This window comes from Choloepus didactylus, chromosome 9 (assembly GCF_015220235.1).
Source record: "Choloepus didactylus isolate mChoDid1 chromosome 9, mChoDid1.pri, whole genome shotgun sequence".
Taxonomy (NCBI): domain Eukaryota; kingdom Metazoa; phylum Chordata; class Mammalia; order Pilosa; family Megalonychidae; genus Choloepus; species Choloepus didactylus.
Window position 1 is genome coordinate 86,885,550 of NC_051315.1, and position 23,957 is coordinate 86,909,506.

The following is a 23,957-nucleotide window of genomic DNA, read 5'->3' on the forward strand; positions in this document are numbered from 1 at the left end:
TTCCTACTTTACCCCAAGAAAGTTACATAATATAGCAACATTTCAGTGAACTTGTTCCTACTACATCCATCAGAAAATTAACAGACCATAGTCATTTCTGGGCATCCCCAGAACGTTAAATAGCTTATCTGTTCTTCTTGGATATTGTTCCCCCTTCCTTAATTGCTCTCTACTGCTAGTTCCCCTACATTCTACATTATAAACCATTTGTTTTACATTTTTCAAAGTTCACATTAGTGGTAGCATATAATATTTCTCTTTTTGTGCCTGGCTTATTTCGCTCAGCATTATGTCTTCAAGGTTCATCCATGTTGTCATATGTTTCACCAGATCGTTCCTTCTTACTGCCGCGTAGTATTCCATCGTGTGTATATACCACATTTTATTTATCCACTCATCTGTTGAAGGACATTTGGGTTGTTTCCATCTCTTGGCAATTGTGAATAATGCTGCTATGAACATTGGCGTGCAGATATCTGTTCGTGTCACTGCTTTCCGATCTTCCGGGTATATACCGAGAAGTGCAATCGCTGGATCGAATGGTAGCTCTATATCTAGTTTTCTAAGGAACTGCCAGACTGACTTCCAGAGTGGCTGAACCATTATACAGTCCCACCAACAATGAATAAGAGTTCCAATTTCTCCACATCCCCTCCAGCATTTGTAGTTTCCTGTTTGTTTAATGGCAGCCATTCTAACCGGTGTTAGATGGTATCTCATTGTGGTCTTAATTTGCATCTCTCTAATAGCTAGTGAAGCTGAACATTTTTTCATGTGTTTCTTGGCCATTTGTATTTCCTCTTCAGAGAACTGTCTTTTCATATCTTTTGCCCATTTTATAATTGGGCTGTCTCTACTATTGTCATTGAGTTGTAGGATTTCTTTGTATATGCAAGATATCAGTCTTTTGTCAGATACATGGTTTCCAAAAATTTTTTCCCATTGAGTTGGCTGCCTCTTTACCTTTTTGAGAAATTCCTTTGAGGTGCAGAAACTTCTAAGCTTGAGGAGTTCCCATTTATCTATTTTCTCTTTTGTTGCTTGTGCTTTGGGTGTAAAGTCTAGGAAGTGGCCTCCTAATACAAGGTCTTGAAGATGTTTTCCTACATTATCTTCTAGGAGTTTTATGGTACTTTCTTTTATATTGAGATCTTTGGTCCATTTTGAGTTAATTTTTGTGTAGGGGGTGAGGTAGGGGTCCTCTTTCATTCTTTTGGATATGGATATCCAACTCTCCCAGCCCCATTTGTTGAAAAGACCATTATGGCTCAGTTCGGTGACTTTGGGGGCCTTATCAAAGATCAGTCGGCCATAGATCTGAGGGTCTATCTCTGAATTCTCAATTCGATTCCATTGATCTATATGTCTATCTTTGTGCCAGTACCATGCTGTTTTGGCAACTGTGGCTTTATAATAAGCTTCAAAGTCAGGGAGTGTAAGTCCTCCCACTTCGTTTTTCTTTTTTAGAGTGTCTTTAGCAATTCGAGGCATCTTCCCTTTCCAAATAAATTTGATAACTAGCTTTTCCAAGTCTGCAAAGTAGGTTGTTGGAATTTTGATTGGGATTGCATTGAATCTGTAGATGAGTTTGGGTAGAATTGACATCTTAATGACATTTAGCCTTCCTATCCATGAACATGGAATATTTTTCCATCTTTTAAAGTCCCCTTCTATTTCTTTTAGTAGAGTTATGTAGTTTTCTTTGTATAGGTCTTTTACATCTTTGGTTAAGTTTATTCCTAGGTACTTGATTTTTTTAGTTGCTATTGAAAATGGTATCTTTTTCTTGAGTGTCTCTTCAGTTTGTTCATTTCTAGCATATAGAAACATTACTGACTTATGTGCATTAATCTTGTATCCCGCTACTTTGCTAAATTTGTTTATTAGCTCTAGTAGGTGTATCGTTGATTTCTCAGGGTTTTCTAGATATAAGATCATATCGTCTGCAAACAATGAGAGTTTTACTTCTTCTTTTCCAATTTGGATGCCTTTTATTTCTTTGTCTTGCCGGACTGCCCTGGCTAGCACTTCCAGCACAATGTTGAATAACAGTGGTGACAGCGGGCATCCTTGTCTTGTTCCTGATCTTAGAGGGAAGGCTTTCAGTCTCTCACCATTGAGTACTATGCTGGCTGTGGGTTTTTCATATATGCTCTTTATCATGTTGAGGAAGTTTCCTTCAATTCCTACCTTTTGAAGTGTTTTTATCAAAAAGGGATGTTGGATTTTGTCAAATGCTTTTTCAGCATCTATTGAGATGATCAATTGATTTTTCCCTTTTGAGTTTTAATGTGTTGTAACACATTGATTGTTTTTCTTATGTTGAACCATCCTTGCATGCCTGGAATGAACCCCACTTGGTCATGGTGTATGATTTTTTTAATGTGTCTTTGGATTCGATTTGCAAGTATTTTGTTGAGGATTTTTGCATCTATATTCATTAGGGAGATTGGCCGGTAGTTTTCCTTTTTTGTAGCATCTTTGCCTGGTTTTGGTATTAGATTGATGTTAGCTTCATAAAATGAGTTAGGTAGTGTTCCATTTTTTTCAATGTTTTGAAAGAGTTTGAGTAAGATTGGTGTCAGTTCTTTCTGGAAAGTTTGGTAGAATTCCCCTGTGAAGCCATCTGGCCCTGGGCATTTATTTGTGGGAAGATTTTTGATGACTGATTGGATCTCTTTGCTTGTGATGGGTTGGTTGAGGTCTTCTATTTCTTCTCTGGTCAGTCTAGGTTGTTCATATGTTTCCAGGAAATTGTCCATTTCTTCTACATTATCCAGTTTGTTGCCATACAGTTGTTCATAATATCCTCTTATAATTTTTTTAATTTCTTCAGGATCTGCAGTTATGTCACCTTTTTCATTCATTATTTTGTTTATATGGGTCTTCTCTCTTTTTGATTTTGTCAGTCTAGCTAGGGGCTTGTCAATCTTGTTGATCTTCTCAAAGAACCAACTTTTGGTGATATTTATCCTTTCTATTGTTTTTTTGTTCTCTATGTCATTTATTTCTGCTTTAATCCTTGTTATTTCTTTTCTTGTACTTGGTTTAGGATTGGTTTGCTGTTCATTTTCTAGCTTCTTCAGTTGATCCATTAGTTCTTTGATTTTGGCTCTTTCTTCCTTTTTAATATATGCGTTTAGTGCTATAAATTTCCCCCTTAGCACTGCTTTTGCTGCATCCCATAGGTTTTGGTATGTTGTGTTCTCATTTTCATTCGTCTCTATATATTTAGCAATTTCTCTTGCTATTTCTTCTTTAACCCACTGATTGTTTAGGAGTGTGTTGTTTAACCTCCAGGTATTTGTGAATTTTCTAAGTCTCTGATGGTTATTGACTTCTAATTGTATTCCATTGTGGTCAGAGAATGTGCTTTGAATAATTTCAATCTTTTTAAATTTATTGAGGCTTGTTTTATGTCCCAGCATATGATCTATTCTGGAGAAAGTTCCGTGAGCACTAGAAAAGTATGTGTATCCTGGTGATTTGGGATGTAATGTCCTGTAGATGTCTGTTAAATCTAATTCATTTATCAGATTGTTTAGGTTTTCAATTTCCTTATTGGTCTTCTGTCTGGTTGTTCTATCTATAGGAGAGAGTGATGTGTTGAAGTCTCCCACAATTATTGTGGAAACATCAATTGCTTCCTTTAGTTTTGCCAATGTTTCTCTCATGTATTTTGTGGCACCTTGATTGGGTGCATAGACATTTACGATTGTTATTTCTTCTTGCTGAATTGCCCCTTTTATTAGTATGTAGTGGCCTTCTTTGTCTCTCAAAACATCCCTGCATTTGAAGTGTATTTTATCTGAGATTAATATTGCTACACCTGCTTTCTTTTGGCTGTAGCTTGCATGAAATATTTTTTTCCATCCTTTCACTTTCAGTTTCTTTGTGTCCCTGTGTCTAAAATGAGTCTCTTGTATGCAACATATTGATGGTTCATTTTTTTTGATCCATTCTGCGAATCTATATCTTTTAATTGGGGAGTTTAATCTATTTACATTCAACGTTAAAACAGTGAAGGCATTTCTTGAATCGGCCATCTTATCCTTTGGATTATGTTTGCCATATTTTTCCCTCTCTCTATTAATATCCTTTATTGTACCCATACCGAATCTCTTTAGTACTGAACCTTTCTCCAAGTCTCTCTGTCCTGTCTTTGTTTCTCTGTCTGTAGGGTTCCCTTTAGTATCTCCAGTAGGGCAGGTCTCTTGTTAGCAAATTCTCTCACCATTTCTTTGTCTGTGAAAAATTTAAGCTCTCCCTCAAATTTGAAGGAGAGCTTTGCTGGATAAAGTATTCTTGGCTGGAAATTCCTCTCACTCAGAATTTTAAATATATCGTGCCACTGCCTTCTCGCCTCCATGGTGGCTGCTGAGTAGTCACTACTTAGTCTTATGCTGTTTCCTTTGTATGTGGTGAATTGCTTTTCTCTTGCTGCTTTCAGAACTTGCTCCTTCTCTTCTATGTTTGACAGTGTGATCAGTATATGTCTCGGAGTGGGTTTTTTTGGATTTATTCTATTTGGAGTTCGCTGAGCATTTATGATTTGTGTATTTATGTTGTTTAGAAGATTTGGGAAGTTTTCCCCAACAATTTCTTTGAATACTCTTCCTAGACCTTTACCCTTTTCTTCCCCTTCTGGGACACCAATGAGTCTTATATTCGGACGTTTCATATTATCTATCATATCCCTGAGGTCCATTTTGACTTTTTCAATTTTTTTCCCCATTCTTTCTTTTATGCTTTCATTTTCCATTCTGTCATCTTCCAGGTCACTGATTCGTTGTTCAACTTCCTCTAGTCTTGTACTATGAGTGTCCAGAGTCTTTTTAATTTGGTCAACAGTTTCTTTAATTTCCATAAGATCATCCATTTTTTTATTTAGTCTTGCAATGTCTTCTTTATGCTCTTCTAGAGTCTTGATTTCCTTTATATCCCGTACTATGGTCTCATTGTTCATCTTTAGTTCTTTGAGTAGCTGCTCTAGGTGCTGTGTCTCTTCTGATCTTTTGATTTGGGTGCTTTGGCTTGGGTTATCCATATCGTCTGGTTTTTTCATATGCTTTATAATTTTCTGTTGTTTTTGGCCTCGTGGCATTTGCTGAACTTGATAGGGTTCTTTTAGGGTTTTTAGACCTATTGAAGTCCTTATCTCTAATTTATCAGATCTACAGCTTCGTGGAGTACACTTTCTCTAACTAACCAGCAGGTGGCGTCCATGAGCCACCTGTTCTCCACAAGCCAGTTCTCCCCTGCTTTGCCTTTTTGGTGAGTGTGGGAGTGAGTCTTGTGGGGCCCAATTGGTGTACCAAGCTTGCGTGTGCAGTTGGTGTTGCCTGCCCTATATGTGGGGCGTGTTTCTGGGCAGTCGGGGAGGGGGGGTGGCCCTAACAATCAAATCTCCCTGGTGATCCTAGAGTTTTAAAGCTGCTGCAATAGTCTAATCCTTCAGTTCAGTCCTGCCACAGTTTGTCTCTGCCACTGACCCACAAGTCCTTGGTATTGGTGTATGGCTCCTGAGACTTGCAAGTGGGCCCCTCTTCCAGGCTGTGCACCCTGGGTCCTCTGTTGAGGGATGACTGTGCTATGTCACAGGTGAGTGCCATCCCCCCAGGGCAGTTCTGGGCTGCTGGGCTGTGTAGGGAGGCTCCCAGTCTGCTGAAATGATGGCTGAATGGGGCTTTGTTAATTCACACTGCTCCACCTTCCCAACTCTGGGACAATCAGCTGAGGTTGCAGGGAAGGCTAATGTCCACGCCCAGTTTTGTGGTGTGTGCCTGTTATTTGAAGCACTTCCGTCACACTGGGTTGTGTGGGGCAGCTCTGGGCTATGGGGCTGGCGATGGGCAGGAGTGTTTCCTGTCCACCAGGATGATGGCTGTGAGCGGACACCCCCCTTTTCTTGGGAAGTTGTGGTGTTTAGTGAATTTTCTCAGCCACTGGATTATTGTCTTTTGTCTCAGAGCTCTCTTAGTTCTGCTCTTGACTTGACGTGCCTAAACTGCAATTCTTTGAAGCTTTCTTTATTGCGCTTCTTAGAGTAATTGTTTTAGAAAAAGAAAAAAGGATTAAAAAAAAAAAAAAAAAGGGCCCTCCTCAGAGATCTAATGGGTTATTGAAATGCTAATAGACAAACAACCAGGGCCATTAAGGAAAGGTCCACAGGGCAGAGAGATCAGCTTTTCTTCGGGATTTGCATATGCGCCTCAAGGCCTGAGCTCCGCCCTTCCCCTTTCTGTGTTCACCAGAACTCCAAAAATCCTCTGCTTTTATTTTGGAGTTTTTCGTGTTGTTTTTTTTTTTTCTATGTCTGTCTCCTCTCTGCTGGGCTGGCAGCTCTCAGATTCTCTGGTGTCTTGTCTCAGTCTATCTATGGTTGGAGTATGGATCAGTAGAATGAGTTTCAGATAAGGGCTACCACTGCAGTTCTCCCTTCTCCTTCCCGGAGCTGGCAGCCCCTCCTCCCACGGGACTGAGCCTGGCAGGGAGGGGCGCGGGTCCCCTGGCCGCAAAAACTTACAGATTTCGCTGATCTCAGCAGTTCGACATTTTCATGAGTGGTGTATGAAGTATGCCCAAAGTCAGATTGCTCTGTGGTGTCCAGTCCACGCAGTTCCTGGCTTTCTACCTACTTTCCTGGAGAAGTAACTAAAACTTACAGCTCACCAGTCTGCCATCTTGCCCCACCTCCTCTATAGCATTTTAAAAAATAATTCATGTTTAAAATAGTGGCCCTTTTCACTAAATTTGAAATAAAGCATCAGGGTAGCCACAAAGTATTGAAAAGATAATTAATTAAGAAAATAAAGTAACAGCCTTTCAATTGAAAAACAAATGCCCTATTAGTCATGAGTTTTATTAGGTTTGAATGATGTCTATTAGGAAAGAATACATATTTTAGGACTCTGCAAAGGTACGCTCTTCTAGGGAAAGCAGGGAAACCTCCTTTTCAATACTATGCCATCTTGATTCCCCAAAGCCAACAGAAGCTTATGGTTGATTACCCCTATACTATTAATTTGATGAATACTTTTTTCTGAACTTTTTATCAGAAGTAATTTTGAACTTACAAAATTCTGCAAAAATAAAACAGTACAAGGAACATCCATATACCCTTTATCCAGATTTACCTATAGTTATCATTTCACTCCCATTCGCTAAAGCAAATTGTCTTTCTCTCCATGTCCCTTTCCCTGTCTGTCTCTGTCTCTGTGTCTCCAAAAACATTTGTCTCAACTATTTAAGGACCAGTTACAAACATTAGGATGACTTTTTTAGCAGGGAGAACATTAAGCAAGAATGTTATATTTTTGTTCGGTGCCCAGATATAAGCCAACTCATACTGTCATTGCTCTTACCATCTTCAGGAGCACTCTTATATTCTTTGTCTTCCATCACTTCGTAGTCAAACCCAAGTAGATCAATGGGAATGGTGTATTTCCTGGCATAGTTCTGCTGGGCACCCGTTAGAAAGGCTTGTGTGAAGAAGAAGCCAGAAAGCCAGAAGACTGGAGGAGGGCCAACCTCATACCATTGCTGTGGTATCAAAACATAAGCATCCTATCAACAGAGACTTTCAACTGTTTGAATGCAACACTGCCTAATAAAATTTGACTGAATGTTTATTATCTTTTAGGCTAACTAATGGATGAGCTAACACTCTGAAGTATAGCTGGTTCTGACTTCAATTTCCTATCCACCATGCCACCATGCCAGCTTGAGAATTTGCTTGAGTGCAAATATAAATGGCTGTTTTATACATGCCCAATGGTCCTTAAGAAAAGCTCCATACCATATTGAGTAACTAATATACACTGTTTCACCATATATTGTGTTACATGATTCAATAGAGGAGATTCCCATAAAGTCTGGTCAGAAAATAATGTTTTCTCATTTTTTTCCTTTCTAATAAGTAAATAGTACCCAGTAGACTATTTCTTTGGAAGTTTTTTCCTCCTACTTTACTAAAATACAATGAAATTCAACATTTCATTGTACAAGCAACTCCCAGAATAAGCAGGGTAGTGAGAGTTTAAGGTCTTTATGAATGTCAAGATACCTGGATTCTCTGTTCACATCATAGTTGCTAATGATGAGCTAATTGAATACTGAACTTTAACTAAATAGTGAGTAGATTATAGAAGTCAATTTGGAGGAAATGAACTTGAAAAAGCTTTTCCCATAAGTAGAACCTTCATCTTTCAAGAACAATCTGAATTCCTTAGTACTGGCTGTAGTCCAAAAGAGGGCCTGTGTTATGAAAAGGGAGTTCGTATGTTCAGTCATTTCGTCCCTGCAGAAATTTCCTCATGGGCAGCTCCTGATGCATTATGTATAGTGTCTAGGAAATTAATTGATACTTCTAATTAGGAAGTAGGCTTCTGCCCATTCAACGTTTCCAAAACAATTAGCCATTGAGGGCATTACCGTCTTGGCTGAACCAGCAATCTAGTGACCTCATGACCTGGAAGACTATTGGGAAAGGAAGAAATAATGCTTCTCACTAGCTTGCCTGGTTTTTATCTTTTATTTTTATTTACTTATTTATTTCTTTGCTGTTATTGTCTTAAACATCTATTTTAATGCTAAATATTTAATGAAAAAAGCCAATATAGCCAATTATTTTCTTTCAATGTCATTGACTTTCATGTTTTACTTCACTGAACATGAATATCTGCTCCTAAAGTGTTTCAGAAATTTTATTTCCAATACTAGTATTTCCTTTGGTCAGTGTAACAGTTATATAAATTTATGCAATATGGAGTAGTGGTCATTTGTGCTGGGATGCACAGCAAACTAGAGTGTAATAGAACATCACACTAGCTGTTTTGACACAACAAAACCAAAAGAAACTTAACAATATATGATGATTTGGATGAACTCACCTGCAAGAATTTTAGTCTTGCAAGGAAGTCATTTACATAGCTGCCAAGTGGTTTAAGGCTTGGGTAGGATTTACCCATCCACATTCCTGGAATTTTGACATTCAGAATGCTGCTAACCACCTCTTCAAGATCTGCAGGCATCACTAAAAGCCCCTGGAACATATTTAATCTTCAGTTAACGTGAAAGTATAGGTAGTGGACAACCCCTTCCTAAACACTTTCTTCACAATTATCCTATGTCTATAATTGTGAACAGTTAAGGTTGAATCACATAGCAAAAAAAAAAAAAAATAATAATAATAATAAAGAGAAAGCAAAGATATTTGCTTTTGCATCCACAAATAAGCCATGAAGTCTTTGAACTATTCGTTAGAAAAACATTAACAGATTTAATCTAATCAAATTCTAATCAAAAGACTCCTAATCAATACTTAGCAACACACTAGCTGTTCAATCACAGCCTAACTTTGGCTTTACTTGTCTAGTAAATGGACAAGTATTATATCTGTTTGGCCTTATTAAAAGGGTGGTCATGAATAGAAAATTAGGAAAATGATTTAAAATAATTTGAAAAGTTAAAATACTCTGGAATCTAATTGTGAAGTCTAATTGGCCTTATCCCACTTTGAACTGCTGATGCACTGATGTTAAAAATTTGAGGCCCTTGGACTGGCAGTTTGATGTGCTGAGCCCTCGATCATGGGACTTGCCCTTATGAAGCTCGTTACTGTAAAGGAGAGGCTAAACTTGCATATAATTGTGCCTAGGAGTCTCCCCCTGAGTACCTCCTTGTTGCTCAGATGTGGCCCTCTCTCTCTCTCTAACTGAGCCATCTCGACACGTGAACCCGCTGCCCTCCCCCCTACGTGGGACCTGACTCCCAGGGGTGTAAATCTCCCTGGCAATGCAGAATGTGACTCCCGGGGATGAATCTGGACCCAGCATCGTGGGACTGAGAGTATCTTCTTGACCAAAAGGGGGATGCAAAATGAGACGAAATAGTTTCAGTGGCTGAGAGATTTCAAATGGAGTCGAGAGGTCACTCTGGTGGACATTCTTACACACTATATAGATAACACCTCTTAGGTTTTAATGTATTGGAATAGCTAGAAGTAAATACCTGAAACTACCAAACTCCAACCCAGTAGTCTGGACTCCTGAAGACGATTATATAACAATGTAGATTACAAGGGGTGACAGTGTGATTGTGAAGACCTTGTTGATCACACTCCCTTTATCTAGTGTATGGATGAGTAGAAAAATGGGGATAAAAACTAAATGACAAATGGGGTAGGATGGGGGGTATGGTTTGGGTGTTCTTTTTTCACTTTTATTTTTTATTCTTGTTCTGGTTCTTTCTGATGTAAGGAAAATGTTCAGAGATAGATTGTGGTGATGAACGCATAACTGTGACCATACTGTGGACAGCTGATTGTATACCATGGATGATTGTATGGTGTGTGAATGTATTTCAATAAAACTGAATTAAAAATAAAAAATAAAAAATAAAAAAATTTGAGGCCCTTGAAAATCCTTGCCTGTCCAATCTTGCCATTAAGTTAGTTGTGATTGTCATTTATGTATTTTCCATAGTCAATATTATTTCAACTAACATATGGGGAAGCTTTTGGAGTAAATTCGATGGATTAAAAAACATTTCATTTGCCTCCTTCCCCAAACCCCACTATAACAACACTAAGTGACTTTATCTTTAAAGGCATAAGCCCACAAGTGCAGAAAAACAGGGAAAGGGACAATGACAATATGATTTTAGAAGATGGAAAGCATATGAACTGGTGGCAGCTGACTTAGTAATCAGGCAAAATGTGATCCTAAACTGGCAGAGGGGAAAGCTAAGAATCAACCAGATTTACATTGCAGAAACCCCACAAATCTTCGGAACTGATAGCCCTAGATACTTCTGAAAGTGAGAAGATGGTGGTGGTAAATGAAAAGGATTGTTGAAACTTGGTTTGAAAATCAGATTTTTAGGTCTTCTCCCCCAAAACTGTACCTTACCTACCTTGAATGAAACCTGGAGAAGAAAATACAGAGATCCCAGGCATGGGGAACACCAGGCCAGTTGAAGTCAGAGTTCTCATATGGAATTCAGGAGGACTAAGTGAATACATGTATATTGGATCTGAGATCCCTGAAGTTTCTTCCCTCTCATAGCTCCCAGCGTGCTGGAAGTCAGACCTGTATCTCCCATCAAGGCCACAGGAAGAACCAAGTCAAGGAGAAACACTTAATGACACTGAATCATCAGTTTCTTAGTCAAACAGTGCAGCCAGATTACCCTACAGAAGGCCACAGTCAACCATAACACTGGTGTTCTCAAGTGAACAGTTAACGTGATAATGCCCCCTTCTAAAATAGAAGCAGACAACCAAAAATTACGGGACATCTGTGGAAGGCTTCTCACGTGAAAGAGGAATTTTTGAATTATGCATTCAATTTAAAAATATATGAAGGACTATTCAGATTTTCTAATTATTCTATCAATTTGGTAATGTGTTTTTCCAAGAATTTGTCCATTTTATTAACATTTAAAAACTTATTGGCCTAAAGTTTTCATATCCTATTAAGTTCTCTTAGACTTCAGTATCTAGTGTGATGCTCCCCCCTTCCATTATTGATGTTAGTTTTTTGTTTCTACTCTCTTTTTCTCGATCAGTCTGCCAGAGTTTATCAGTGTATCAGACTTTTAAATAACCATTTGGCTTTTTTGAATTTCTATTGCATATCTGTTTTCAATTTCATTAATTTTTTTTTTTATTTCATTGGGCTTTTCCTTTTCTAACATTTATTTGAAGCTGCATTTCTCAAGTTTTAAGATGTTGACATGTTTGTTGTGATTTAAATTATTTTGAATTTCCATTTCTATTTTTTTCTTTGTGCAATGGATTATTAAGAAGACTATTTTTTGTTAGTTATCCTTTTGTTAGTACTTTCCTGCTTAATTCTACTGTGATTAGAGAATATACTCTGATGACCTCAAACCCTTTAACTTATTGAGAACTGCTTTATGGTTTTTCATATGGTCACTAATTGTAAATGTTCCATATGAATTTGAAAAAAAAGTGTGTATTATACTCTTGTTGGAAGAAGTAATCTATAAACACCAATTAGGTCAGTTTGTAAATGGTGTTCAAAACTTCTATACTCGCACAGTTGTCCTTCTCTTCCTCCTTCTGCTTCTCCTCCCCCTCCTTCCCCCCTTCCTTCTCCCTTCACCTCCCCTCACTCCTGTCCCTTCCCCTCCTCCCGCCTTGAGAATGATAGTAACTACATGCTCATCACGCCCCAAATGAGTGAATTTATCTATCAGAACTGCTTAATTGGTTTTCCAGTTAACTCGACTCTATGCCTTCTGGGAAAACACCCAGTCAAATGCTCACCTTTTCTTTTTCCTCCTCAAAGGAGTACTGAATCATTTGTAGTTTTACCAGGCCATTGTTTGGGGAGTGGGTATAGAAGGATTAGGGAAAGCATGTTCTTCAACAATTCCTCAGAGTGAAAGAGTAAGGAAACAAGTTAAAACCAGCAAAATAGACCTTCTCTGAAGCAGAATGACCCATCACTGAAAGCAAACCCCTGGGTTTTAGAAGATTATAAAATTAACTGACAATACATATAAGCCAGCTTGATAAAAACTGAACAATGTCTCTTACATCCTCAGATTGGTTATTATACAAATTTTTGGTGCAATTTACAAATTTACACTTCTCTGTTACAACTGGAAAAGGAATGTGATCTAGTAAAAAGAGTATGCATTTTAGAGCCAGAAAACCCAGGATTAAGTCCTGATTTCACTATTTATAGCCCTTGTGTGGCCTTAAATAAATTAACCAATCTGAGCCTCATTTTCCTCATCAGTGCCAGAAACATAGTTGCTACTTAATAAAGTTTACTGATTATAAAGGACTGTTGAAATTATTTGTATCAATGTATGAAAGGACCAAGCTCTGAAACAAGCAACCAATAGCTGGTACTTAATATTATTATAGAGGGAAATCAGAGGTTTTGATTTATTTTTGGTCATAAATAGCTCAATATATTTTTAATTTTATATATTGTTGGGTATATCAGAAAGGAATACTGTTTAAGGAAGCAAAGATGGGTTAAGTGCATACAATCTTCAATGAATGTATTAATGTTTACCACTTCCAAGTCATTTTTTGCCAAACACTCATTTCAAACAGGTTACAATTTATGTGTATACTCCTGCCTCTCCCTCAATATTCTCTTATAAATTTTATAAAATGATTGGTCTAGATTCTTAAAAAATGTTGTCATGAAAAATAATGAGGAACTATTCCAGAATAAAACAAGATGAAAGAGTTACAGCAACTAAATGCAATATCTGATCCCAAACTGAAACCTGTACTAGAAAAGTATTTCTATGAAAGACATAATTTGGACAATTGACAAAACTGGAGTGCTGATGCTGATCAGGTACAAATATTATATCAAGATTATAATTCCTGGATTCGATCATTGTACTGTGGTTTTGTAATCCTGAAGTATTGAGAGACAAAGGGAAATTATGTAAACAAGCAACTATTCTCAAATAATTCAGAAAAAATTATATATTCATATGTATATATAATACACACAGAGTGAGAAAGAAAGATAAAGCAAGTGTGGCAAATTCAGGAGAATTTTTTTAGTATATTTTTTAAAAATCACAAATTGGGTCAAGAAATACATAAAAGTTATACTGCTTTTTTCATGTATCAATATGTTTTGGCATATTTTCATATCAGTGACTAAAAATCTACCTTATTCTTTTTATTGATAGGCATTCCATCATATAGATCCATCTTAATCACTGAAAAATAAGCATTTAGATTTATTTATTTATTTTTTTAATCATCATTTTATTGAGATATATTCACATACCACGCAGTCATACAAAACAAATTGTACTTTCGATTGTTTACAGTACCATTACATAGTTGTACATTCATCACCTAAATCAATTCCTGACACCTTCATTAGCACACACACAAAAATAACAAGAATAGTAATTAGAGTGAAAAAGAGCAATTGAAGTAAAAAAGAACACTGGGTACCTTTGTCTGTTTGTTTCCTTCCCGTACTTTTCTACACATCCATCCATAAACTAGACAAAGTGGAGTTTGGTCCTTATGGCTTTCCCAATCCCATTGTCACCCCTCATAAGCTACATTTTTATACAACTGTCTTCGAGATTCATGGGTTCTGGGTTGTAGTTTGATAGTTTCAGGTATCCACCACCAGCTACCCCAATTCTTTAGAACCTAAAAAGGGTTGTCTAAAGTGTGCGTAAGAGTGCCCACCAGAGTGATCTCTCGGCTCGTTTTGGAATCTCTCTGCCTCTGAAGCTTATTTCATTTCCTTTCACATCCCCCTTTTGGTCAAGAAGATGTTCTCCGTCCCACGATGCCGGGTCTACATTCCTCCCCGGGAGTCATATTCCACGTTGCCAGGGAGATTCACTCCCCTGGGTGTCTGATCCCACGTAGGGGGGAGGGCAGTGATTTCACCTTTCAAGTTGGCTTAGCCAGAGAGAGAGGGCCACATCTGAGCAACAAAGAGGCATTCAGGAGGAGACTCTTAGGCACAAATATAGGGAGGCCTAGCCTCTCCTTTGCAGCAACCGTCTTCCCAAGGGTAAAACTTATGGTAGAGGGCTCAACGCATCAAACCACCAGTCCCCTATGTCTGTGGTGATGTTAGCAACCATGGAGGTGGGGTAGGCGAATACCCCTGCATTCTCCACAGGCTCCTCAAGGGGGCACTACATTTTTTTTTTCTTGTTTTTCTTTTTTTTTTTTTTTAACTTTCCCTTCTTTTTTAAATCAACTGTATGAAAAAAAAAGTTAAAAAGAAAACAAACATACAATAAAAGAACATTTCAAAGAGACCATAACAAGGGAGTAAGAAAAAGACAACTAACCTAAGATAACTGCTTAACTTCCAACATGTTCCTACTTTACCCCAAGAAAGTTACATAATATAGCAACATTTCTGTGAACTTGTTCCTACTATATCCATCAGAAATTAACAGACCATAGTCATTTCTGGGCATCCCCAGAACGTTAAATAGCTTATCTGTTCTTCTTGGATTATTGTTCCCCCTTCCTTAATTGCTCTCTATTGTTAGTTCCCCTACATTCTACATTATAAACCATTTGTTTTACATTTTTCAAAGTTCACATTAATGGTAGCATATAATATTTCTCTTTTTGTGCCTGGCTTATTTCGCTCAGCATTATGTCTTCAAGGTTCATCCATGTTGTCATATGTTTCACCAGATCGTTCCTTCTTACTGCCGTGTAGTAGTCCATCGTGTGTATATACTGCATTTTATTTATCCACTCATCTGTTGAAGGACATTTGGGTTGTTTCCATCTCTTGGCAATTGTGAATAATGCTGCTATGAACATTGGCGTGCAGATATCTGTTCGTGTCATTGCTTTCTGATCTTCCGGGTATATACTGAGAAGGGCAATCGCTGGATCGAATGGTAGCTCTATATCTAGTTTTCTAAGGAACTGCCAGACTGACTTCCAGAGTGGCTGAACCATTATACAGTCCCACCAACAATGAATAAGAGTTCCAATTTCTCCACATCCCCTCCAGCATTTGTAGTTTCCTGTTTGTTTAATAGCAGCCATTCTAATCGGTGTTAGATGGTATCTCATTGTGGTCTTAATTTGCATCTCTCTAATAGCTAGTGAAGCTGAACATTTTTTCATGTGTTTCTTGGCCATTTGTATTTCCTCTTCAGAGAACTGTCTTTTCATATCTTTTGCCCATTTTATAATTGGGCCGACTGTACTATTGTCATTGAGTTGTAGGATTTCTTTATATATGCAAGATATCAGTCTTTTGTCAGATACATGGTTTCCAAAAATGTTTTCCCATTGAGTTGGCTGCCTCTTTACCTTTTTGAGAAATTCCTTTGAGGTGCAGAAACTTCTAAGCTTGAGGAGTTCCCATTTATCTATTTTCTCTTTTGTTGCTTGTGCTTTGGGTGTAAAGTCTAGGAAGTGGCCGCCTAATACAAGGTCTTGAAGATGTTTTCCTACATTATCTTCTAGGAGTTTTATGGTACTTTCTTTTATATTGAGATCTTTGGTCCATTTTGAGTTAATTTTTCTGTAGGGGGTGAGGTAGGGGTCCTCTTTCATTCTTTTGGATATGGATATCCAACTCTCCCAGCCCCATTTGTTGAAAAGACCATTATGGCTCAGTTCAGTGACTTTGGGGGCCTTATCAAAGATCAGTCGGCCATAGATCTGAGGGTCTATCTCTGAATTCTCAATTCGATTCCATTGATCTATATGTCTATCTTTGTGCCAGTACCATGCTGTTTTCACTGCTGTGGCTTTATAATAAGCTTCAAAGTCAGGGAGTGTAAGTCCTCCCACTTCGTTTTTCTTTTTTAGAGTGTCTTTAGCAATTCAAGGCATCTTCCCTTTCCAAATAAATTTGATAACTAGCTTTTCCAAGTCTGCAAAGTAGGTTGTTGGAATTTTGATTGGGATTGCATTGAATCTGTAGATGAGTTTGGGTAGAATTGACATCTTAATGACATTTAGCCTTCCTATCCATGAACATGGAATATTTTTCCATCTTTTAAGGTCCCCTTCTATTTCTTTTAGTGGAGTTATGTAGTTTTCTTTGTATAGGTCTTTTAGATCTTTGGTTAAGTTTATTCCTAGGTACTTGATTTTTTTAGTTGCTATTGAAAATGGTATCTTTTTCTTGAGTGTCTCTTCAGTTTGTTCATTTCTAGCATATAGAAACATCCCTGACTTATGTGCATTAATCTTGTATCCCGCTACTTTGCTGAATTTGTTTATTAGCTCTAGTAGGTGTATCGTTGATTTCTCAGGGTTTTCTAGATATAAGATCATATCATCTGCAAACAATGAGAGTTTTACTTCTTCTTTTCCAATTTGGATGCCTTTTATTTCTTTGTCTTGCCGGACTGCCCTGGCTAGCACTTCCAGCACAATGTTGAATAACAGTGGTGACAGCGGGCATCCTTGTCTTGTTCCTGATCTTAGAGGGAAGGCTTTCAGTCTCTCACCATTGAGTACTATGCTGGCTGTGGGTTTTTCATATATGCTCTTTATCATGTTGAGGAAGTTTCCTTCAATTCCTACCTTTTGAAGTGTTTTTATCAAAAAGGGATGTTGGATTTTGTCAAATGCTTTTTCAGCATCTATTGAGATGATCAATTGATTTTTCCCTTTCAAGTTTTTAATGTGTTGTAATACATTGATTGTTTTTCTTATGTTGAATCATCCTTGCATGCCTGGAATGAACCCCACTTGGTCATGGTGTATGATTTTTTTAATGTGTCTTTGGATTCGATTTGCAAGTATTTTGTTGAGGATTTTTGCATCTATATTCATTAGGGACATTGGCCGGTAGTTTTCCTTTTTTGTAGCATCTTTGCCTGGTTTTGGTATTAGATTGATGTTAGCTTCATAAAATGAGTTAGGTAGTGTTCCATTTTTTTCAATGTTTTGAAAGAGTTTGAGTAAGATTGGTGTCAGTTCTTTCTGGAAAGTTTGGTAGAATTCCCCTGTGAAGCCATCTGGCCCTGGGCATTTATTTGTGGGAAGATTTTTGATGACTGATTGGATCTCTTTGCTTGTGATGGGTTGGTTGAGGTCTTCTATTTCTTCTCTGGTCAGTCTAGGTTGTTCATATGTTTCCAGGAAATTGTCCATTTCTTCTACATTATCCAGTTTGTTGCCATACAGTTGTTCATAATATCCTCTTATAATTTTTTTAATTTCTTCAGGATCTGCAGTTATGTCACCTTTTTCATTCATTATTTTGTTTATATGGGTCTTCTCTCTTTTTGATTTTGTCAGTCTAGCTAGGGGCTTGTCAATCTTGTTGATCTTCTCAAAGAACCAACTTTTGGTGATATTTATCCTCTCTATTGTTTTTTTGTTCTCTATGTCATTTATTTCTGCTTTAATCCTTGTTATTTCTTTTCTTGTACTTGGTTTAGGATTGGTTTGCTGTTCATTTTCTAGCTTCTTCAGTTGATCCATTAGTTCTTTGATTTTGGCTCTTTCTTCCTTTTTAATATATGCGTTTAGTGCTATAAATTTCCCCCTTAGCACTGCTTTTGCTGCATCCCATAGGTTTTGGTATGTTGTGTTCTCATTTTCATTCGTCTCTATATATTTAGCAATTTCTCTTGCTATTTCTTCTTTAACCCACTGATTGTTTAGGAGTGTGTTGTTTAACCTCCAGGTATTTGTGAATTTTCTAAGTCTCTGATGGTTATTGGCTTCTAATTGTATTCCATTGTGGTCAGAGAATGTGCTTTGAATAATTTCAATCTTTTTAAATGTATTGAGGCTTGTTTTATGTCCCAGCATATGATCTATTCTGGAGAAAGTTCCGTGAGCACTAGAAAAGTATGTGTATCCTGGTGATTTGGGATGTAATGTCCTGTATATGTCTGTTAAATCTAATTCATTTATCAGATTGTTTAGGTTTTCAATTTCCTTATTGGTCTTCTGTCTGGTTGTTCTATCTATAGGAGAGAGTGATGTGTTGAAGTCTCCCACAATTATTGTGGAAACATCAATTGCTTCCTTTAGTTTTGCCAGTGTTTCTCTCATGTATTTTGTGGCACCTTGATTGGGTGCATAGACATTTACGATTGTTATTTCTTCTTGCTGAATTGCCCCTTTTATTAGTACGTAGTGGCCTTCTTTGTCTCTCAAAACATCCCTGCATTTGAAGTCTATTTTATCTGAGATTAATATTGCTACACCTGCTTTCTTTTGGCTGTAGCTTGCATGAAATATTTTTTTCCATCCTTTCACTTTCAGTTTCTTTGTGTCCCTGTGTCTAAGATGAGTCTCTTGTATGCAACATATTGATGGTTCATTTCTTTTGATCCATTCTGCGAATCTATATCTTTTAATTGGGGAGTTTAATCCATTTACATTCAACGTTAAAACAGTGAAGGCATTTCTTGAATCGGCCATCTTATCCTTTGGTTTATGTTTGCCATATTTTTCCCTCTCTCTATTAATATCCTTTATTGTACCCATACCGAATCTCTTTAGTACTGAACCTTTCTCCAAGTCTCTCTGTCCTGTCTTTGTTTCTCTGTCTGTAGGGCTCCCTTTAGTATCTCCTGTAGGGCAGGTCTCTTGTTAGCAAATTCTCTCAGCATTTGTTTGTCTGTGAAAAATTTAAGCTCTCCCTCAAATTTGAAGGAGAGCTTTGCTGGATAAAGTATTCTTGGCTGGAAATTCCTCTCACTCAGAATTTTAAATATATCGTGCCACTGCCTTCTTGCCTCCATGGTGGCTGCTGAGTAGTCACTACTTAGTCTTATGCTGTTTCCTTTGTATGTGGTGAATTGCTTTTCTCTTGCTGCTTTCAGAACTTGCTCCTTCTCTTCTGTGTTTGACAGTGTGATCAGTATATGTCTTGGAGTGGGTTTATTTGGATTTATTCTATTTGGAGTTCGCTGAGCATTTATGATTTGTGCATTTATGTTGTTTAGAAGATTTGGGAAGTTTTCCCCAACAATTTCTTTGAATACTCTTCCTAGACCTTTCCCCTTTTCTTCCCTTTCTGGGACACCAATGAGTCTTATATTTGGACGTTTCATATTATCTATCATATCCCTGAGGTCCATTTCGATTTTTTCAATTTTTTTCCCCATTCTTTCTTTTATGCTTTCATTTTCCATTCTGTCATCTTCCAGGTCACTGATTCGTTGTTCAACTTCCTCTAGTCTTGTACTATGAGTGTCCAGAATCTTTTTAATTTGGTCAACAGTTTCTTTAATTTCCATAAGATCATCCATTTTTTTATTTAGTCTTGCAATGTCTTCTTTATGCTCTTCTAGAGTCTTCTTGATTTCCTTCATATCCCGTACTATGGTCTCATTGTTCATCTTTAGTTCTTTGAGTAGCTGCTCTAGGTGCTGTGTCTCTTCTGGTCTTTTGATTTGGGTGCTTGGGCTTGGGTTATCCATATCGTCTGGTTTTTTCATATGCTTTATAATTTTCTGTTGTTTTTGGCCTCGTGGCATTTGCTGAACTTGATAGGGTTCTTTTAGGGTTTGTAGACCTATTGAAGTCCTTATCTCTAATTTATCAGATCTACAGCTTCGTGGAGTACACTTTCTCTAACTAACCAGCAGGTGGCGTCCACGAGCCACCTGTTCTCCACAAGCCAGTTCTCCCCTGCTTAGCCTTTTTGGTCAGTGGGGGAGTGAGTCTTGTGGGGCCCAATTGGTGTACCAAGGTTGCGTGTGTAGTTGGTGTTGCCTGCCCTATATGTGGGGCGTGTTTCTGGGCAGTCGGGGAGGGGGGGTGACCCTAACAATCAAATCTGCCTGATGATCCTAGAGTTTTAAAGCTGCTGCAATAGTCTAATCCTTCAGTTCAGTCCTGCCACAGTTTGTCTCTGCCACTGACCCACAAGTCCTTGGTATTGGTGTATGGCTCCTGAGACTTGCAAGTGGGCCCCTCTTCCAGGCTGTGCACCCCGGGTCCTCTGTTGAGGGATGACTGTGCTATGTCACAGGTGAGTGCCGTACCCCCAGGGCAGTTCTGGGCTGCTGGGCTGTGTAGGGAGGCTCCCAGTCTGCTGAAATGATGGCTGAATGGGGCTTTGTTAATTCACACTGCTCCACCTTCCCAACTCTGGGACAATCAGCTGAGGTTGCAGGGAAGGCTAATGTCCACGCCCAGTTTTGTGGTGTGTGCCTGTTATTTGAAGCACTTCCGTCACACTGGGTTGTCTGGGGCAGCTCTGGGCTATGGGGCTGGTGATGGGCACGAGTGTTTCCTGTCCACCAGGATGGTGGCTGTGAGTGGACACCCCCCTTTTCTTGGGAAGTTGTGGTGTTTAGTGAATTTTCTCAGCCACTGGATTATTGCCTTTTGTCACAGAGCTCTCTTAGTTCTGCTCTTGACTTGACATGCCCAAATTGCAATTCTTTGAAGCTTTCTGTATTGGGCTTCTTAGAGTAATTGTTTTAGAAAAAGAAAAAAGGATTAAAAAAAAAAAAAAAAAAAAAAAAAGGGCCCTCCTCAGAGATCTAATGGGTTATTGAAATGCTAATAGACAAAGCAACCAGGGCCTTTAAGGAAAGGTCCACAGGGCAGAGAGATCAGCTTTTCTTCGGGATTTGCATATGCGCCTCAAGGCCTGAGCTCCGCCCTTCCCCTTTCTGTGTTCACCAGAACTCTAAAAATCCTCTGCTTTTATTTTGGAGTTTTTCGTGTTAATTTTTTTTTTCTATGCCTGTCTCCTCTCTGCTGGGCTGGCAGCTCTCAGATTCTCTGGTGTCTGGTCTCAGTCTATCTATGGTTGGAGTATGGATCAGTAGAATGAGTTTCCGAGAAGGGCTACCACTGCAGTTCTCCCTTCTCCTTCCTGGAGCTGGCAGCCCCTCTTCCCACGGGACTGAGCCTGGCAGGGAGGGGCGCGGGTCCCCTGGCCACAAAAACTTACAGATTTCGCTGATCTCAGCAGTTCGACATTTTCATGAGTGTTGTATGAAGTATGCCCAAAGACAGATTGCTCTGTGGTGTCCAGTCCACGCACTTCCTGGCTTTTTACCTACTTTCCTGGAGGAATAACTAAAACTTACAGCTCACCAGTCTGCCATCTTGCCCCACCTCCCCTAGATTTATTTTTAATCATTTACTTTTAAAATTATGTTGTGCTGACCATTCCTGCACCTACAACTTCACATACATGTGCAAGTATAAATACATCTTTAGGATAATGGAGATTCCATATTTTGACTGATATTATCCAATTGTATCAAACAGGCTGAGCCAATTTACATACCCGCCATCAGTATATGAGAATTCCTGATGCTCAACACCAACAATAGGCACTAGGTAAATGCCTTATATTTGCTAGGATACTAGGTAAAACAAAAATTGAATCTTGCCTTTAACATTTTTACAATATTGATTTTATGCTGGTCCAATAAGATTCTATTTCCACTTATTTACATTTTAACATTTTAAGTTTCTTAGTACAGTCTTGACGGTCCCCCCCCAATATAGATTCTACATGTTCCTTTGTTAGATTTATTGTAGGAATTTACTATAAGAAATAGGTTTTGTCCTAGATATTTTGCAACTGCCTGTGGTTTATATATTGGATATTGTCATTTTTATGGTCATAATTTCATAAAATATACCTAGTTTTATTACATTATCAGAGAATGTGACATAGAGTTTTCCCAGTTAAATTGGTTGGGTCATTTCACTGGGAAATCAAAACAGGAAGCAAACCTAATATGTGGATTTATATTGCCACATTAGTTCCAGAGGTCAACTCAAGTTAGGTTTTTTGAATTTGATATATTTTCTTAACCGCATTTGGGAAATATGAAGAGAATGATAAAAGACTATTAAGGGAAAGGTAATTGTAAGTAGCGCAAAGGAGTTGGGTGGTTGGGTGGCTGGGTAGAGAGAATCAGTGCCTCAAAGTGCTCCATACTCATCTGCACCACTAAAACATTTGAGATAACTTATAAATTTCATGTCTAGATATATTCAGTATGTTGCTGACTCTGAAATTTATCTCCAGTTTTGAACTCCAACTTGAATTCTAGAGTATCTATCTAGCAGCAAACTCAACCTCTCCATTGAGTCACCAGGAATTTCAAAATTAAAATGACTAAAACACAATTCTTGATTTTCTCACTCAAATCTGTTCCTTCCCCAGTCCTTCCACTTGCTTAGGCCAAAAATTTAGGAGCTATCCTTGACTCCTCTGATTCATATCCACACCAATTGGAGTCAGTCTCATAGACGCCTCATTTAATAACAACGAAAATCCAACCACTTCTCACCACCTCCGATGCTACTACCAAAGACCAACTCAGCTGGACTATCTCCATAATGCGACTGGTCTCTGCCTTCACCCTGGTCCCCCACAATCCTTTTAGCAGTGGTCAAAGTGAAATTTTAAAATGTAAAACACATCATTTCACTTCACTGCTCAAAACCCTCTGAAGGCTTCTCTGTACCTTAGACTTTAGAATAAAATGCAAGCTCTTAACCATGACCCCTAAGGCCATCAAGAGCTGCCTCCTGGTTCCTCTTTGTAGTCCTGCCATCTTCCTCATGCTCACTCTGCTCTAGCCACACCAGCCTTCTCTCCTGCTCATGGAACTTGCCAAGCTTGTCACGGTGTTTGCACTTGCTATACCCTCTGCCTGAAATGTTTTCCCGTCAGAGGTCCCATGGCTTGCTTCTTCACATCACTGGGGCCTCTGCTCCTTAGGCCCTCCTCAATGAGGCGCCACAGAGGTGGCCTGACCCAACCTGACTGAAGAGCTTCTCACCCATTTATTGTATTTTTTTCCCCATAGAACTTATCACTCCCTAAAATTATATATTTATTTATTTATTTATTTAAATCATCTTCCTCACTGAAATACAAGCTCCGTGAGGGCAGAGGCTTTATCTTTCTTATTCCTGAACACTCTGTGTCCCCTTAGCACTTCTATCACTATCTAGCATAGTCTTTATTTTACTTCTCTGTTTATTAACTGTTACCTCAGAATTCTATAAACTCCCCAAGGGCAGAGATTTTTTTTCTATGCCCCAAACCAAGAAAAGTGCTTGCACAGAATCTGTACCCAATAAATAATTGCTAAATAGATGAATGACAAGTTTAATTCAATGATTTTTCTTCGGTGTGTTTCAACTGACCTTGATTGCTTTTTGAATGTTAACACATGATTCTCTTATGGTCTTCAGCAACTTATTGAACCGTCCCATCTCTTGGACAAGTACAGTGTTCATGCTCTGGGTGTAAGTTGTTGGGTATCTCCTCATTGCAGCCTCAACATCAAAGTCGTTTGGAAGTTTACCCAAGATGTCACCTGCTACCTCATTTACTACTTCATCTGATGATTTTGCACCAGCACCTGCTGAACGAGACTATAAAGAATCCAAATTATAAATAAGAAATCCTAATAAAGTTCTAAGAATAGCTGAATAGGAAAATCCCCTAGGTAAATCTCTATAAAAATGAATACTG

The 23,957-nt window shown here is 38.3% G+C and overlaps 1 protein-coding gene across 4 annotated transcripts in view; it reads right to left on the reverse strand.

Moving 5' to 3' along the window:
• DNAH7 (dynein axonemal heavy chain 7) overlaps window positions 1–23,957 on the reverse strand; it is a 371,530-nt gene that overhangs the window by 37,228 nt on the left and 310,345 nt on the right. For all 4 annotated transcript variants that reach the window (XM_037850664.1, XM_037850667.1, XM_037850666.1 and 1 more), the window contains 3 exons: window positions 23,627–23,857; window positions 8,892–9,044; window positions 7,365–7,542 (listed from right to left, as the gene is read on the reverse strand). In XM_037850664.1, the coding sequence (XP_037706592.1) occupies window positions 7,365–7,542; window positions 8,892–9,044; window positions 23,627–23,857 (562 nt within the window). The remainder of the gene's footprint in view (window positions 1–7,364; window positions 7,543–8,891; window positions 9,045–23,626; window positions 23,858–23,957) is intronic.